This window comes from Schistocerca americana, chromosome X, assembly GCF_021461395.2.
Source record: "Schistocerca americana isolate TAMUIC-IGC-003095 chromosome X, iqSchAmer2.1, whole genome shotgun sequence".
Classification (NCBI taxonomy): domain Eukaryota; kingdom Metazoa; phylum Arthropoda; class Insecta; order Orthoptera; family Acrididae; genus Schistocerca; species Schistocerca americana.
Genome location: NC_060130.1, coordinates 104,861,911 through 104,881,290, shown reverse-complemented (window position 1 = coordinate 104,881,290; position 19,380 = coordinate 104,861,911). Strand labels below are relative to the sequence as shown.

General features: G+C 44.8%; 1 protein-coding gene across 1 annotated transcript in view; it reads left to right on the top strand.

Moving 5' to 3' along the window:
- LOC124555839 (cytokine receptor-like) overlaps positions 1-19,380 on the top strand; it is a 235,194-nt gene that overhangs the window by 59,171 nt on the left and 156,643 nt on the right. The window contains exon 6 of the mRNA XM_047129904.1: positions 13,393-13,561. Coding sequence (XP_046985860.1) covers positions 13,393-13,561 — 169 coding nt within the window. The remainder of the gene's footprint in view (positions 1-13,392; positions 13,562-19,380) is intronic.

Genomic DNA, 19,380 nt, shown 5'->3' with positions numbered 1-19,380 from the left:
AGATTTATGTAGCTGTAACTTCCTGCTTAAAACTGTATGCAGTTGTGGATCAAGTTTACTGGTCGAAATTATCAGCTGCGACTTCAAATGCTCCTCACTTAGTTTAGATCTGTAAATATTTTCTGTATATTTATTTTGGAGAATTTTTTTTTCACAGACAAGTTGTACCGAAAGTGGCAAAAAACCACGAGCAAACTTTATGCAGCTGTCAACCTGTGTAAGTGGAAGACTCTAATAAAATTCCAGTAATGATGAATTTCAATATTTATCTTTACAATGGTCGCTAATTTGCAAATCAACCATTTCCATTTGAAACTATATCAGCGTTAGAATTTTGAAAAATCTTGATGTCGTTTGCATTTGATCAAACTCCGAAAAACGAGACTCAAAATTTCTTTTTAAAGCACTCAAAGTTTCAATTACGAAAGCTACCATAAATCGATTATCTGACTGCGGTCTGAATGTCTGGCGCATATTAAAATACGTGAAACATTTTTCGTCCAGTTGAGACCGAAACAAAACATTTTTGGTCGATAGGATTTAATATGAGTGTACAAATCAGTCTGGAGCTGTTTTTTTTTCCTTGTAATTTTTAATTAAGGTCATTCATGTTTAAATAAAATTTTATAAAGTGATAACTTCCGTAAGCACTTACTGTTCTGCAACTCATCCAGAGGACTACCCCTGTCATTCAAGAAAATTTCGATTGTTGTTCGGAGCTCAAAAAATCGCGCCAGAGCTTTTCTACAGCTAAGCCAGCGTACTGTTATATAATATGGTAAGTCATTTTCTTCAATATCTTCAATAAACTAGCAGCATTTATGACTGAAAGCATGTGATCTGATATATTTAACAGCTCACATGACTGGCCTAAAGACTTCTGTCATAACCAGGCATTTTTCGTACAAAGGCTGTTGATGAAAGATGCAATTATTAATTCGCCGTCAGTAAATGGTTTTTCATGTTTTTCTATGAACTGCGACACGCGAAAACTAACACGAGTTGCTACTTTTAGCATTTACTTTCTTAAACATCATTTGCTGCGATTTCCAACCGCGTTTGAAAGACTCATGTATTTCTGACTGTTGGCTTCTGTTAAATCTGGAATAGCTCTAAGAATGTTAAGCCTGATTATGATGTTTTATATTGCTTTCTTTTAGAACTGATGTTGTTTCGTGAAAATGTACACATTGTCTTATTACTTGATTCAATCACGGAATATTGATGTTACCATTGCTCTTTAAAATTTCGGCACTTATTATTCTCCGTTTGTTTTTCATATTTACACAAATCCACACAAAAGGGATATAAATGCACATCAAAATGATGCCAGTTACTAATATTAAGAGCAAGGGTCCTACGTAAAGAATTTGCACTAGATTTATCTTTAAGGCAGTTTTAATTAAATTAAATACAAAAAACACTAGTCCCACAATATTTTGCTTTTCAGGTCTTACACGTTGCCACTACCCTCAAATTGGTGCTGTACTACCGCACTTAACTTTTTTTTCCTCGGAAGACGTCATTACAGCATAGTTGGAAGTAATCCTAACACGACATAAAGCGCAGCAGGCGCATCGGCAGTCACGTTGGCAATGAAATGACCTCGACATTTACCGTAGGTGCCAACAGAAATTATGGAGTCCACCCCCGCTCCCTGTGCCATCAACATTTCATTCATCGTCTACTCCTGAAACGAAAATCTGCTCTTAATTCAACGCTGTAGTTTATTTATTTAATCGTATGGCTAGGGCCCCCGTCGGGCAGACCGTTCGCCGTGTGCCGGTCTCTCAATTTGACGCAACTTCGGCGATCTGCAGTCAATGAGGATGATAGGATGATGATGAGGACAGCACAACACCCCGTCACGCTGTCCATTCATCTACCGGGGGCGGACAACGCTGTAGTATGTTGGTATGCTGAACTATAGTCTCTCCAACTTTTCTTGAGCCGCAGGGAACGAAGAGGTAACCATCATTGCCGTCGCGTAGCGAGGAACGTTGCGGTGGGAAGATACATTGCAGTGCTGATACCACATGCAGCTAGTGCAACGTTCTAGTCTCTTGCTGTGATGTTAATGGCTGACGGAAGTAACAAGGCTCCGCAAAGCGCGTTACAACGACCCTCATATTTGTAGCAATGTATGTGACATGAAATTAAACACGCATCTCAGGGTCAAACAACAAGCAGTTCACTGTGTAATGACTAGTGCAGTATCACTTAGTGTCAGTTCGTAAAGATTGGCAGAAGCGTTTAGTGTCACGTATACTTCTGATTTCTACAAAGGGGTTCCGAGCAGTACTAGGGTAACGGGCCTCAAGAAAACGTAGACTATACAAAGGCGACGGCCCTTGTGACTTACTGGAAGAGCCAGTGTGGCCCACCGGCTAAAACGTATGGGAGACCCCTGTCTAGGGTCCAACCGATATGGTCGCAAGCCCAGGAGAGGTGCTGCAGGCAATGTCGCGTTGTTAGCAACGGTCGTCTGTAGCAACAGCCCATTAACGCCAAATTTCACCGCACTATCGTAACGCATAAGGTCGTCGTACGTCCCAAATTATTAATGCGGTTATTTCATATAATGTTGCTCATCCGTTATCACAGACAACTATACATATGTGGCACTGCTCTCAGTCGTTTAGTGAAGGCCGTCGGCCACTTCGCTGTCCGTGGTGAGATATAATGTCCGAAATTGATATTCTTGACACACTCTTGACACTGTGGATCTCGGAATATTGAATTTCTTAACGATTTCCGAAATGGAACGTTCGCTGCGTATAGTAACAACCACTATTCTGCGTTCAGAGAATGTTAATTCTCGTCGTGCGGCCACAATCACGTCGGAAACCTTTACACATAAATCACCTGATTACAAATGACAGCTCCGCTAATTAACTGCCCTTTTATACCTTGTGTACACGATACTACCGCCATCTGTACATGTGCATATCGCTAGCCAATCACTTTTGTTTGTCACCTCAGTCTAGAGGCAACAAGGGAGAGCAATGCAGAGGACTTTGCGCATTGATCTCTACTTCAAATAAACGGAATGACTTGGCAAATGCAGCGCACACTGGACTGAGCCTTTTGTATCGAGCCATAGCGAATGTCCTATCGAATCCCAATCAGTTTTCAGAAGAAGCCAGATCATGTTGGTGTGATTTTGGCGTGGAATAATCTCTCTGCGAAGATTTCCGTAACAACGAGTGCTAATTCATTTGGACTAGAAAAACGTTAATTTCTGACTATTCACAAGTGGTGTAAACGTCTGAAGTATCATTGTGACCTCGGGTCTCACTTTTCTATGTACAACAATACTCTCAAACTTCATAGAACTAACTGTGATACAAACAACTTGTATAAATCATCTTAACAGAAAAAAAGCAACCTGTGTAATTTCAACAGTGAAGGAAGAAGATAAAATTTTAGTGAATGAGGAAGAATCACCAGTGAATTTACGCAGGATTCAATTTTGTTCATTATAAATGCGAATGACCTTCAACTCAAATTTAATCCGGCATATTTAGTATTTTCTGCAGATGACACAGCTGTTATAATTAATTAGATTTTGAGATAGTAATGTAATAAACTGTCAGCTATGTTTATCAAATAATTATTTAGTGGTTCTCTGGGAATATATCATCTCTTAATATTAAAAAATAAAAGAAAGGAAACCCCATACAATTAGTACTGTGATAGAGATAGATTAACATCTTGGATAAATGTAACACATAAATAGGAGTCAGTGAACATAGTAGCGTTTAAGAGAACGCTAGTACAGCTTTCAAAGACGCTAGCTCATGAGGTGGCACTGTCGTGACAAAGTTCCTGCGGACAGTAAGCTCCGATGCGACGTAAGCGACGCACATATATATTAATAACAATCAATTACATTCTGTATGGAAGTACACATCATCCACCACTTTTTTATTTAATTTCCTCCATTGTTCATACACTTCTGAAACATGAGAGTCATTTTTGTATCACAGGAATGTGCTGCCTGTGAAAAGCCAGTAGAGTAGACATCGTTAGTTAATATTCTGGAAAAGGCTGAGTGGATGATTTATATGGGAACATGAAATAACAGATTCTCGTAAACGTTTTATCAAAAGTAAAATTCATGACTGAGGCCCTGCCGCTGTTGTAACACCGGTTACCGTCAGATCACCGAAATTAAGCACTGTCAGGCTTGAATAACACTTGGATGGGTGACCGTCAGGGCGTGCCGAGCGCTGTTGGTACTCAGTCCGCCAAATGAGGAGCTACTTGACTGAGAACTAGCGGCCTGGAGAGCGGTGTTACATGCCGCTTTATATCCTATCGGCTGAGGATGACATGGCGATTGGTCAGTACCGATGGAGCTTACGAAGCCTGTTCGGGCAGAGGAGGAAGAGGAGGAGTAAGACAATTAGATGAACGTTCTCCATTTCTCTTCAGTTTTTTTAGACCGAGTCTGCCGACAAAAGTGAAAAAAAAGTCAGCAAGAAGAATATGATTATCTGAGACTGGATCCCAAACTCAAAGAAGGATTTGTCGATCGTCCAGCCTCTGCTCATGACACTGAGTCAGTAATTTAAAAGCTCATTCGACTGAATGAACTCCGCAGCTCGTGGTCTAGTGGCTAGCTTTGTTACCTCTGGATTACGGGGTCCTGGGTTCGATTCCCAGTCGGGTTGGGATTTTCTCTGCCCGGGGACTGGGTGTTTGTGTTGTTCTCATCGTTTCATCATCATCCTCATCGTTCGTGATAGTGGGTAGATTGGACTGTGAAAAATTTGGGACTTTGTACGGGCGCAGTTGACAGCAAACCAAACTTCATCATCACCTGAAGGAAGTAGCTTAGAGAGTAAATCTGCAGGTTTCCTTCAACAAAGGAAATATTTGGCAAACTTCAATGATGGACGAAAGTGGATGAGCACTTTCGAATTTTTCAAAAAATTCGGGTTCTTTGCTGAAGTGGTTCTGAAGGAATGTTAAAAGATATTATTTACAGGTTTTTAAAATTTGACTGTGCCTCTATCTGATGGAAGACTTTTACAACAAGAAGGCATTTAGTATTTCCACCAATAACGTCCTCAATTAGAGAGGGAAGACTGATATTCTGTGGACACTTAGATACAATGGCTGACTGTTAGCTGACTAAGATCATCCGAAACTATGTAATCCAATGAAAAAAATGGAGATGTTTTCGAGAATACACAAACGATCTGTAAGAAGTTGGTATCCCGTAAGGTACAGTCTGGAACAAAGATAAATTCAGAAAGATTGTGCAAAATTGCGAGAGATTAGACTGCAAATAGAACCCAGAAGGGGGAAGAGGACGTGTGTAGATCTTCACCGAGAGATTCATGAAATTTTCTCTTCTTCTGTAGTGGTCAATCCAAGGATTGGTTTGCAACAGCTACAATGGCAGCTTGTCTCCATTCTGTGCGTCTTTCAGCTTTTCTCTTCATTTCTTTATAGGTGTTACATCCCACATCTTTCACGATTTGATCCATGTACCTCAGTCGTGGTGTTTCTCTTGGGCTTTTTCCCTCGACATATCCCTCTATGATTGTGTTCAGGAGTCCTTTATGTCTTAATAGATGGCCTGTAAATTGCACTCTTCTTTTAACAATGAAACTCCAGAAGCTTCTCTTCTCACCTGCTCTTTCCAGAACCACTTCGTTTGTGACCTTGTCGATCCATTTTATTTTGAACATGCGTCTATAGCACCACATTTCAAAAGAATTTAGCTTCTGCTGTTCCTCTGTCCCGAGAGTCCATGTTTCACACCCATAGCATGCCACACTCCACACATATGATTTCAAAAATCTTTTCCTGGTTTCAAGGCTGATGCTCTTAGATGTTAATATGTTTTTCTTCTTGTTAAAAGCAGCCTTTGCTTGAGCTATTCTACTTCTCACTTCTGCCTTGCTCCTTCCATCCCTGGTAATATTACTTCCCAGATAAGTAAATTTATCATCTTGTTCAAGCAGTTCATTGCCTACATGAACTTGGACTTTCAGTATCCCCTGTTATCTTTAACGTATACATTGAAGAGGCGCTGAAAAAAAGTAAGGGAAAATTCACAGACAGGTGTAGTAATTCATGGCCAACGGATAGATATGATAAGATATCCCATAACTTTATCCATTCTATTCAGTAGGACTACAAGATCTTCTTCACTTTCAGCCAGGACAGCTATATCATCTAGTAGCATTTGCCTTCTTTGGAATGCGGACCATAATGTTTTTCTCAAAGTCTGTAGGAATTTTACCCTGCTCGTACATGTTGAAAACAAGATTATACAACTCCTGATTCAGTTTTGCTCCTCCAGATTTCAGAAGTTCGGCTGGGATATTGTCTATACCAGGCGATTTGTTGTTTTTCAATTTTTTCAGAGCTACTTCAAACTCTACCTTTAATATAGGTTGACCTATGTTGTGTGCATCTACTTCTGTTTCTTCTTCCATGATGTTTTCAGACAGGTCTGGTCCGCTGTACAGTTTTCCTATATATTGTTTCCATCTTCTTGCAACTTCATCATCGTCATCCAACATATTGCCATTTTCATCCATCACAGCCCTACATTTGTTTCTTCTGTCTCCAAAGCAATGTCTCACACATTTATAGGCCTTGTCGATATTTCCCTTGCTCATGTTGTCCTCAACTGAAATACAGAGATCATCAAGGTATTTTTCTCTTGCTTGTTTTGCCTCTCTGTTGATTCTGTTTTTCAGACTCTTGTATTTCTCTTGGTCTTCCTTCTTCACAAAATTTTTTAATTTCCTTCTTTCTTCCATCATATTTAGTAGGTCATTAGTGATCCATTCCTTCCTTTTCTCTGTCCTTTCTTTTCCTATTACTTCTTCTAATGCTTCTATGAAAACTGGTATTTTAGAAGCAGTTATCCGTGGACGGACAAAACAAGAAGAGGTGCAGATACGGAAAGGTGTCCGGCAAGGTTGCGCACTATCCCCTGTTATCTTTAACGTATACATTGAAGAGGCGCTGAAAAAAGTAAGGGAAAATTTGCAGACAGGTGTAGTAATTCATGGCCAACGAATATATATGATAAGATATCCCATAACTTTAGCCATTCTATTCAGTAGGACTACAAGATCTTCTTCACTTTCAGCCAGGACAGCTATATCATCGGCATATCTAATCATATCTATTCATGAAATAGTGGCAGAATATCAAGGCCAGTAGAAGAATCAGACCTAAACACGGAAAATGATTTTTATTGTCAATACAAGTATGTACTCCATAGAGGTTCAGCTCAAATGAAAACAAAATTTCACGCATAATTGTTAATGGAATTACGGGAAACCAAAATGCGAATGTCATCATCCCCAATTTTTTTTCTCTGAAATCGCTATACAACCTTTGCATTGATTCCTCAGTCTTGATGGTCGCGTCTTCACTTTACATTTTGAACATTCTCATCGTCTGAAATGAAGACTCGCGCACACCCACAATCCATTGGTTCAGTCATCGTCTCGTGCCTCTAAATTTTAAACATGTGACGGTGGTAACCTTTCCTGTGCTGTTTCACGTATACGAAAATCAAGTCACTACTTCTATCTGACATGCGTCTAACGGTTTGGTTTCGTCGATGGTTATAAACACTTGTCACGACTCGTGTGCACGTTCCCACCAAGTCAATAACTTTTGCCTAGTGCATTACCCAACTCACTGCGGCACCGAAGTGCTGCCAGTATACAACAACGAAACCTATTTCGCAGACGACCTATCGTGTTTTAGACAGTATATAAACTCATATCGCCAAATAGCTTCTGCTCTCATAGATGAACAGTGACCTGAGAAATCGCCACAAAGGGTAAAGTGAACTTTGGAAGACATTTCCACGAACGTGCACGTCCGTCTTTGTTTATGATCGTAATCCATAGCAAGCTTAATTCAGGGTGTACAGAGAAGGAATCCCTGAAAAATAAGACTGATAGACGACTGCAACTAACGATATGTTTATCTATATATCTTGGTGTCTGTTCTTTACGGACATGTCCAAAAGAACAGACGCGACACATATATAAAAGGATATACGGCTTGACAGCCATAAGATCTGTCCTCGGAGTCTTTCGCGACGGCATACATGAATAAAACGTTCTCGGTTTTCAATCCGCGTCAAATCGAATATAATCCTCAAGATTTCGATGACCATCTTCGCCATCGTCGTCAGGAGTTCACTGACTGCCGGGGCTGCTACAGTTTCTCGCTTATATAGGCACGATGACATCATCAGCAGCTAATCAGATAGACCCAATGTGGCGCGTGCGCGCGCGTTAAGTCGATCCGGGCAGCTAGCTGAGCTATTACCCGTGACAGAACCGGTGACGTCAGCTGGCACCAGGGGCAGGCGCCACGTTTGAAACTGCCGCTCTCTCTTCGCGCATCTGTCTTTGCTTTCTTTCGAAAGCGCGAGGATTTTGTTCGAACTGACGTTGCTTGAAAACCGAGAACGTTTTATTCAGCCATAAGATCTCTTCAGTGCAAATGCACTCACTCTCCTGAACTCTTGCAGGACTCCAGTGAATAGCGGCGAGCAATGAGTACGATAGACAGGGGGCGCTACGTCAGTAGTCCGCGACAAGGTGGTAATTGGGGGCGGATGGCAGTCGTGTCCGTACGATCGAATTTTTTTTTCCTTTATTGTTATTTGTGGACCTTATACAAAGGCGAGCTGGCAGCGGTTAACATCTACTCCGCTCATCAGCCACAAGAGCGACAATAATTGAGAAAAAGAAGGCAGAAAAGTAACAAATCGGAGGTTAAAAAAACAGGAGATACAATAAATAAAACACAAGAAGCAGTTCACACTCGATGAAAGCTCACGGAAACACTGTCGGCACTGCACACAAACACTGACGAATGAGACGGTACAAGTGAACGAGGAGCGTGGCGGCGAAAAGCACTAAATCACAATCACGATGGCACAGACATTAAACTGATGGCGATGATCTCCAGCACGCGAATGTCCACTTAGCGTGTGCGAGTCCGGCGACCTGCTAAGAGGAATCCCGGGGCAGGAGGGGGGCAGGAAGGGAGGATGGAGGGAAGGAGAGAGAAGGGAGAGTGGGTGCCCTAAGGAAAGGACACAGGAAGTGGGAGGGGAGGATCAAAGTTGATAGGAGGGGTAGATGGAGGGGAGGAGGGCATCATCAGAGAGGGGGAGCTGGCGGAAGCCACCTTGGGAGAGGGTATGGAGAGTGGAGCGATGGAGAGCAGGTGGACGTGGAAATACAGGCGCGGCAGTGGACGGGTGCGGGAGAGGATGGGAGAGACGAGTGGGTGAGGGGGATCGAGTTTACGGGAGATGTAGAGGATCCGTATCCGTTCGAGGAATAGGAGGAGGTGGGGGAACGGAATAAGGTCGTACGGGATCCGCGTGGGGGAGGGGAGACGGATGCGATAGGCGAGGCGAAGAGCATAGCGTTCTAGGATCTGAAGGGATTTGTAAAAGCTAGATGGAGCGGATATCCAGGCAGGTTGGGTGTAGCGAAGGATAGGGCGAATAAGGGATTTATAGGTATGGAGGATGGTGGAGGGGTTCAGACCCCATGTACGGCTGGAAAGGAGCTTGAGGAGATGTAGTCGGGAGCATGCCTTGGCTTGGATTGTCCGGAGGTGGGGGGGGGGGGGCAAGGAGAGGCGACGGTCGAGGGTGACGCCAAGGTACTTAAGGGTGGGGGTGAGGGCGATAGGATGGCCAAAGATGGTGATATAGAAATCGAGGAGGCGGAAGGAAGTGGTGGTTTTGCCTACGATGATCGCCTGGGTTTTGGAAGGATTGACGTTAAGCAACAACTGGTTGCACCAAGTGGTGAACCAATCGAATTTTTTTTTCTTTTATTTATTGCTATTTTTATACCTGTTACAAGTAGGCCATCTGCAGCATAGTACGCCGCTCTTCGGCCACAGAGAAAACGAAAGATACAAATGAAGACAATCATAGAATAAACATGGTGGATAGATAGACGGAGACATCCACTTTTAAAATACACGGAGCCATTCACAGCGTAGAATCCAAGATGAAATTGTTCAGGCACGTGGACACACACAGAGACGATAATTGGCACACACGAACGTCGGAGCACAAACGAATAACACTGGAACACTTGAGCAAGAACGACGTCACACACAGAAACATGAGGCAATGATCTCCAGCGTGCGAAAGTCCACGAAGCGTGTATGAGTCCGGGGACCTGCCAAGAGAGGAGTGAGGGGGTGGGGGACAGAGAGGGGAGAGCAGAGATGCCAAGGGCAGGGGAGTTGGGGGGGGGGAGGAATGAAAGGAGGAGGGGGTAGGGGAAGCCCGGGGGAAGAGGGGTGGAGGAAGGGGGGATGGAGGGAAAAGGAGAGAGAAGGGAGGGAGGGTGCCCAAAGGAAAAAAAACACAGGAAGTGGGAGGGGAGGATCAAAGTTGGTAGGAGGGGTAGATAGAGGGGACGAGGGCATCATCAGGGAGGGGGAGCTGGCGGAAGCCACCTTGGGAGAGAGTAAGGATGGTGGAGAGATGGAGAGCAGGTGGGACATGGAAATACAGGCACAGCAGCGGGTGGGAGTGGGAGAGGATGGGTGAGACAAGTGGGTGAGGAGGATCGAGTTTACGGGAGGTGTAGAGGATCCGTATCCATTCGAGGAAAAGGAGGAGGTGGGGGAACGGAATTAGGTCGTACAGGATCCGCATGGGGGAGGGGAGATGGATGCGATAGGCGAGGCAGTGAGCATGGCGTTCAAGGATCTGAAGGGATTTGTAAAAGGTAGGGGGGGGGGGGGGCGGAGATCCAGGCAGGATGGGCGTAACAGAGGATAGGGCGAATGAGGGATTTATAGGTGTGGAGGATGGTGGAGGGGTCCAGACCCCACGTACGGCCAGAAAGGAGGTTGAGGAGACGGAGTCGGAAACGTGCCTTGGCTTGGATTGTCCGGAGATGGGGGGTCCAGGAGAGGCGACAGTCGAGGGTGACGCCAAGGTACTTAAGGGTGGGGGTGAGGGCGATAGGACGGCCATAGATGGTGATATAGAAATCTAGGAGGCGGAAGAAGGGGTGGCTTTGCCTACAATGATCGCCTGGGTTTTGGAATGACTGACCTTAAGCAACCACTGGTTGCAACAAGCGGTGAACTGGTCAAGATGGGATTGGAGAAGGTGTTGGGAGCGCTGCAGGATGGGGGCAAGGGCAAGGAAGGCGGTGTCATCGGCAAACTGGAGAAGGTGGATGGAGGGTGATGGCGGCGGCATGTCCACTGTATACAAAAGGTACAGAAGGGGGGAGAGGACGGAGCCTTGGGGCACACTGGAGGAGGGAAAAAAGGTGTAGGAATCCGTGTTATGGATGGAGACGTAGGAAGGACGTTGGGAGAGAAAGGAGCCGATCAGACGGACGTAGTTAATAGGAAGGGCGAAGGTTTGGAGCTTGAAGAGGAGACCAGAATGCCATACGCGGCATAGGCACGTTCGAGGTCCACGCAGAGGAAGATAGCGGAGCGACGGGAATTAAGCTGGTCGGAAAGGAGATGAGTGAGGTGAAGGAGAAGGTCGTCGGAAGAGAAGAACGGACGAAAGCCACACTGGGTAACGGGAAGGAGGCGGTGCTGGTGAAGATGCTGGTGGATGCGGGCGGGTGAGGATGGAACCAATCGAAGCGATCAAGGCGATTATTCATGAGAAGCGGGAAATCCCGCTTCGAGTGCTGGGCCGGCAAAAATTTTCGTTACTCGCCACTGAAATCATTTCAAAGCCTAATTGCAGCCGAGTCAGAAATTTATTCATTTCATTTCATCAGGTATGTTTATTGTGAAAGTTGTAAGTATTTTATACAGAAGTTACGTATAAGTTTCGAAATAGTTCGAAAAGCTGCTAACAGATGGCACTGTACTCGCAGTAGCTAGTGCCTATAAATTCCCAGAGTGAAGAGTTCCACCGTTGAAGCGTGAGAGGAGGTTAGCGTACCGAAGGAAGAGGTTGAAATCGTGTATTTCGTTGATAATGCGTTTTTCTGCCACTGGAATACCACAGGTTAGAACACAGTCCTACGGCAACAAGGCATGGTTTTCAAAATGATTTAATGTTCCATAAAGGACCCGATGCGGAAACCATTCGCTAGCTCTTCGCTAAATTCCAACGCACAGCCGGCGTGACTGATGATCTAGCGGGGATTGTTGGCCCCCAGTAAATTGTAGTTACTCCTGAAAAGGTCACGGTTTCGTGAATTATTCAGAAAAATCCAAGGAAATCCGTCCGGAAGATTACAACGGAGACTGGTTTGAAGCCACAGAAAATACTTAGACAGAGCCTATACATGTTTCCACTTACAGTCCAGTCACCAGACGACACCTGTGCAAGCTGTGCTACACGTGGCTGACGTTGCAGACTAGATTCTCACAATGATTAATAATGAAGGATTTGAAGTTGGCTGCATCTGGTACACACCTCCACCTGAATGGAATCGTGAATTAAAAAAACCGGCTATTTTGGGGTTCGTAAAATCCCGAAGTGTGTGAAACGAAACGAAACGACTACATTCTCCCGAAGTTTCTGTTTAGGTTATGGTATGTGGGAGATGCATTATAGGCCCATTTCTCATACGAGAAACGGTCACTGGTAAACGTTACGTGGTTTATGGACGATGGGGACAGATCACATCACACTAAATAGGTGTTTCTCTTTCTTGATGAATTTATAGAATATTGCGTTGGACTATTGCAAATTTACTGGCAAAGGAATTGATTGGCTTCCATATCCGCCTGATCTGACTCATGCTGACTCTTTTTTGTGGAGCACAGTGAAAGACATTGTCCAATGGAACCCGCACGACGAACTTGAATCGGTGATCTGTATGGCATCTGAATCAATTTCCGTTGAGACACTACGGGGTGTGATTGCAAATTTCATTGTTCGTTTGCGCCCCATGCGTACTGCGGATGATGTACATTTCGAAAAGATTATGATATGACTGCAAAGACTGCTTGCAGCGGACAAGTTTAATTATGCACGCTCATAGTTCGCGAGCTGAAAAGCGTACAGCGCTATCTGTTAGCAGCTTTTCGAACTATTTCGAAAGTTCTGTATAAAATTCTTACAGCTTTTACAATAAACATATATTATGTTACACTCGTCTCCTTCGCTGCACATCCTCTTTCTTTTTCTTCTAATTTCTCTACATAACGAAGTTTGTAGATAAATCTAGTATTAACGCCACACATTTCTCAGCTTTGCTAAAAATAGCTTCAGTATATTAACGTCTCAGGAGACGTACAGCTTTCTTCATTAAACGAAAGTTGAAATATAAGTGTTTGAACATAACATATTACTACTAACTTCAAATTTTATTGCAAAGAAACTAATCAGAATTTGTATAAAAACGTAATAACTTTTCTTTACAGACCGCCAACACTTCCGCACTGCCAAAAAAGATGTTCAGCTTCGCCTTGACAGATTTGGAATATGGCAATGCAGTGTACGAAGTAAGACTGTTCATTCAGTCGAGAGTTGCAGCTGCGAAAGAAATTTGGTCACAACCAGCTGTTACTAGCTTCAAGACTAAGCCAGATGGTGAGCAGTGTTAAATACCTATGGTGCAAGAATATATTTGAAATTATATTTAACGTCACTATTTAATCTTGAAGGCCAACGACCTTGCCACAGTGGTAACAACGGACCCGTCGAATCACCGAAGTTAAACGCTGTCGGGCTTGGCTAGTCCATGGATGGTTCACGTTCGGAGTCTACCGAATGCTGCTGGAAAAGCGGGTGCGCTCAGCCCTGGTGAGGCCAGTGGACGAGCTACTTGACTGACAAGTAGCTTCACCGATCACCAAAACTGACAACGGCCGGGAGAGCGGTATAATGACCAAATCCGCATCCGGTGACGCTTAAGGGCTGAGGATGACACGGCGGCCGGTTGGTGCCGTTGGGCCTCCGAGGCCCGTCCGGGCGGTGTTTGTTTTTATTGTATCTTCAACTGCAGTTGATGTGAATATGAGCAACTGATAACGCTCAGAAACAGAAACCAAAGTACTCTTCTAGCAATTAACTCTTGAACTGGCATGTTTTCAGCAATTTTGCTGAACCTCTTCGGATGGTTCCTCCGAGAAGGTCATGGTCGATTCCTTTGTCACTGTTATGCAAGATCTCTGCTTTTAAATTATAATGGAAAGTGTCCAAATCTTCAGAAGTAATAATCAACTGGTTCTGATTTTTACTGAGTTATTATCGCAGTTTTCGCCTACCGATTGCACAGAACCTACAGAGGATCTAAATCAGGATGGTTGGCCTGTGCTCTTAACCGAGACTTTCCAAGTAGTAATTGTGTACTAGGCTCACTCATATAAAAGAAAAGACTGTACTTCCCCACCGTCATCGCGTTTGACACACACGGAGCTCCAGCTCAGATGAGGAACGGTATCCCATCGCGGCCTCACTGATGGAACCACCACGGTAACCGTCCGAAGTGATTTAGGGAACTCACTCAGATTATCTCGCATTGAACTGCAAGATCCCTAACGCAGGCAAAGCTGCTGTTTTATTATCAGCACTAAAATGTGTGTGGAGGGATGCCAGTATAGTCACAAATGGCTGATAGACGGTTCTCAGTTTGTAATGCTCCAATAATGTTGTCCACATACGTGACAAGTCGCTCAACAGGAATCACGCATAACGCGGTTTCCAACGTGATAGGTACACTCTCAGAAACGAACTGGTACGCCACACGGAACATTCTCCTAAACTATATTTGCGACCGCAGCGCTCTCCACTGGCAGTTGATGGATGTTGCTGGCCCACGAACCTGGTATTACGCTGCAAAGTGGCTCTGCTCGGCAATATTTAACTCTTAACTTTCCACAAACATAACCTTACACAATCACTGCTACTATTTCACTGTTGCAGGGTATTCTCTTCGTGAGTAGATGGATGTAATTTTTATGTACAGACGTGGAAATGGTTATTGACACGAGACTGCGCGGCTGTATCCGAATGCTTTTCTAGATAGATAACAACCGAATCATTCTATCTTTGCTACTGTAACGTCACGTTACTAAGGCAGAAACTGTAGCACTACAAATCGTAGATCAAAGCTGTCCAAGATTTTCTCACACGCCTGATTACTGAACGAGGTGGTGTAGTGTTTATTGGACTCGCATTCGGGAGGACGGCAATTCAAATCCCTATTCAGTCATCCTGATTTAGGTTTTTCTTAGGTTCCCCAAATCTCTTAAGGCAAATGTCAGGATCATTCCTTTGCAAACGATAGGAATCAACTTCTTTCCCCAATCTGAGCTCGTGTTATGTGTCTGATAACTTCGCCGTCGATGGGACATTGAGCCCTAATCTTACACCCTTTTCCCTTTTGTGCTTCCACCCTTTTCCCTTTTGTGCGCCTGGCCAACAAAAAGCATTCTGTATCTTGACGAAGATAAGGGTGTAAGCACACGACACATCACCGCCGTACGAGATATATCACATAGTACCACATGGAGGACGTTTCACAAGGAGTTCAATAATGCATATCATTGTAAATACACTGACCGAAAAAAAATCCCACCACCAACAAGGAGTCGTGCGAGATAAAAGAAATTTAGTAGACGCGTTTCTACATCTAAATGATGACATTTATTCAAAATTTCGAGCCAGTCGCTTCAGAGTGGCTCTAGCGGTGCCACCGTGAGGATGTAAATCAGGTTTGCCTTAAATACCCGCTGTAACGTAGTGAGCGTTGGCTGGGTTTGAAATTGGATATCTTTAACACAACGAAGACGCCATTATCAACACCTCACTGAGTTTGAACGAGGTTGTATAATAGAGCTAGGAGAAGCTGGATGTTCCTTCCGCGATGTAGCCACTGCACACGATTACTGGTAGTGGTGGTCACGAGAATGTACGGTCGCAAGAAGACCTGGCCTCGGATGGCCACGTGTGGCGCATCCTACAGCGTCTGCAACAGCAGTTCCACAGTGACACAACAAACTGTTCAAAAGCGGTTGCTTCGAGAACAATTCCGAGCCAGAGATCTTTAGCGTGCATTCCACTGATCCCAAACCACAGCCATCTGCGACTTAAGTGTCGTCAAGCGAGAGCTAATTGGAGCGTGGAGTGGAGATCTGATGAAAGTCGGTTCTGCCTCGGTGCCAGTGTTGGTTAGAAGGAGGCCAGGTGAGCGCCTGCAACCAACCTGTCTGTGTGCTACACCTGGCGTTATGGTCAGAGGTACGACAGCAGGAGCTCTCTCGTGGCCATCCCATGCACCCTGGTCGATCTGGTGATTCGACCTGTTGTGCTCCCATTCGTGAACAGCAGTCCAGGGATTGCTTCCTAACAGGATAACGCTCGCCTACAAACCGCAGTTATAATCCAATATCCCTACAGTGTGTCTATATATTGCTTTGTACTGCTCGATCACCACATCTGTCTCCAATCGAACACATATGGGACATCATCGGACGACAATTCCAGTGTCATCCAGAACCAGCTTTCACTGCCCCGGTATTGACCGACCAAGTGCAACAGGCATGGAACTCCAGCCCACAAACTGACATCCGACACCAGTATGACACATGCATCCACGTTTGCATGTTCGCATTCAACATTCTGGCGGTTACACCGGTTATTAATGTACTTGCATTCCAAATTTGTAATGGCTCGTTTCGCGCTTACATTAACCTGTCATCTTGCAATGTCAATCACTCGAATATATTACCTAGACAAGTGTATTTCCAAAATTTCATTATTCTATATTAATTATTTCTTGGTGCTAGGAATTTTTTTCGTAAGTATATGTTCAGGGTCTTTCTCCTGCAATTCGGCAACCACGGGATATCTCTTGCCGACGGTTTCTTGCTCCAGACGCCAATCCACTGTTTCTTCTGTCGAGTTTACAAACGAGGCAATGTTCAGAAGAGATGGAATAGCAAATTTCCACAACCAGATTTTGTGTGCAGATGAAATACTCTCGGAACAATTCGTGCTAGACGCCAGTACCGAGGTGTTGGAATTTTAGGTGCTCATATGGTAGATCCATTTATTTCACGAAGCCTTTATTAAAAAATCTGTCACAGTTGCAGAACATATATTTGGCGACTAGTTTCGAACCAACTGGTTCATTATCGAACCAGACATACTGAGGCTACAAGAAATTGTCAGTGGACAGTGGATACAAATGTAGAACTGTAATATGAACAGTTCAAATGTAACAGAAATTAATTATTTGAATTCAGACATACCTGCACTGAAAGTGCCTGAACTTAATAACGAACATCAAAATGGCAATATATAATTTACAAAGTAATAGTAGATGACTGTCACTATCAACATGTGCCTACTTAGCAAGTCAGAATCAAACTGAGGCCAGCACAGCCAACAGTATGAGAAAATGTTCGATGGCGCTAGGGTCACACCTCATTACAAGCGCACCTCCAAAGCCAGTGGGCATGTCGCCTTTTTAAATGAGGATGCGCCGAAGTACCTTTATTAATCTTTACATCAATGTAGTAAATGACAACGGAAAAGAGAGAACCGATAGAGGTACTCAAGGTACCCTGCGTCACACACCGTCAGGTAGCTTGCGGAGTATGGATGTAGATGTATTTTAGATTTCGTTCTCTGTAATTTAGTACAACAGGATTCGTACGAAGGGATACACACTATGATCACAGGACAACGCGATATCAATCTGGTCGCTATGAGAAGATATTCGTATTAGTTCTGTGCCATGAAACGCTGTTTTATTAGGACTATGTAAATGTTGACATCTTGGGTTGTCGGGTGTTCTACCGGATATCAGCGTCGTACTTGCACGATATTTCGGTCACGTAGCTCGTGACCTTCATCAGGTGCGACCTGAGACTGCTCCTCGAGTGTTTTTTTTTTTTTTTTTTTTTTTTTTTTCCTTTATTGTATTTCAATTCCCCATCGGGGCGGGCTGGCAGCAGCATATGCGCTGCTCTTCAGCCGAAAGACATAGAACAAAACAATAGAAGACATTTAAAAACAGCAAAGGAGAGAAGAAGGCGAACAGAGATATAAAAAAAAAGGAGAACATCATGGAAGGCAATATACAAAAAAAAAAAAAAAAAAAAAAAAAAAACGGGGTGACTGTAAAATGGAGAGAAAAAAACTGTTTAAAAGTAGCACACACAAAAAGCCACACTCTGCGACGATTAAAAGAACACAAGGCACAGTATGACTGGAGCATAAAGGTGTTGACGGATGGCATAGCACACAACGTAACACTGACGGCGAACCTCAAGGTAGTACACAATTAAAAACACACCTCTGGACGCACACGAGAAACAGCACAACACTGACGTGGCACACTGATGACGATCAATACAGAGGATCTGCCAGGTTCAAGGAGATGAGGGAGACCTGAAGAAGGGAGGGAGGGGAAGAGATGGGGGAGGGGAATGGGGGGGCGCTCGGAAGAGGGCCAGGTAGGGAGGGATGTGGGAAGGAGAGAGGCAAGTATGGGGTGCAGGGTCTCAGGGGAGGGGGGGATGGAGGAAAATCCGCTCTGGGAGAAGGAGGAAAGAGGAGAAGGGGGCCCTGGGGAGGGGGGGGGGGGAACAAGGCCGGGTTATAGTTGGAAGGAAGGGTATATGTCACGGCGAAGTTCGTCATCCGGGAGGGGGAGGCGTTGGAAATTGCCCTGATGAAGGAGATGGAGGGTGTGAAGGTGGAGAGAGGGAGGGATACAGCGATAGAGGCGCGGCAATGGGCGAGGGGTGGAGAGGAAGGAGGAAACCAGAGGGTGGGGGGGATCAACCCTGCGAACAATGTAAAGGATGCGGAGATGTTGGAGGAACAAGAGGAGGTGGGGGATCCTCGAGTGGACCTGGTCCAGTATTTATGCCTATGGCCTTCCCCCTCCACCAACGGCTGCAGGCGCTTCCTCTGTGGCCCGCGTCCATTCCCTGCGACCTGCTGGGGCGTTGCTGCTCCGTTTTCCGTCCGCTGCGGTTCTAGGTGTTCCCTCTGCGGTCCGCGCCCACCAAACCCGCTCCTGGGGGTTTCATCTACGGTCTGGGGTACCAAGCGTTCCCCCTGCGGTCCGCGCCCGCTCACCACGACCTGTTGGAGCGTTGCCGCTCCGTTTTTCGTCCGCTGCGGCTCTGGATGTTCCCTCTGCGGTCCGCGCCCACCAGTCCCACTTCTGGGTGTTCCATCTTCGGTCTGGTGCGCCTGGCAGTCCGTCAGGGGCTCGTTTTCCATCTCCATGTCTCTGGTTCTTCTATTCTATTTCTGCCAGATTCAGTAGGATCCTCCGTAAACACAATATCAAGTGTGTTTTCTGTCCATCCAAAAAGATCGGGGGACTGCTGGGGAGTGTCAAAGACGACCTGGGGTTACGAAAACCAGGGATTTACAATATACCTTGT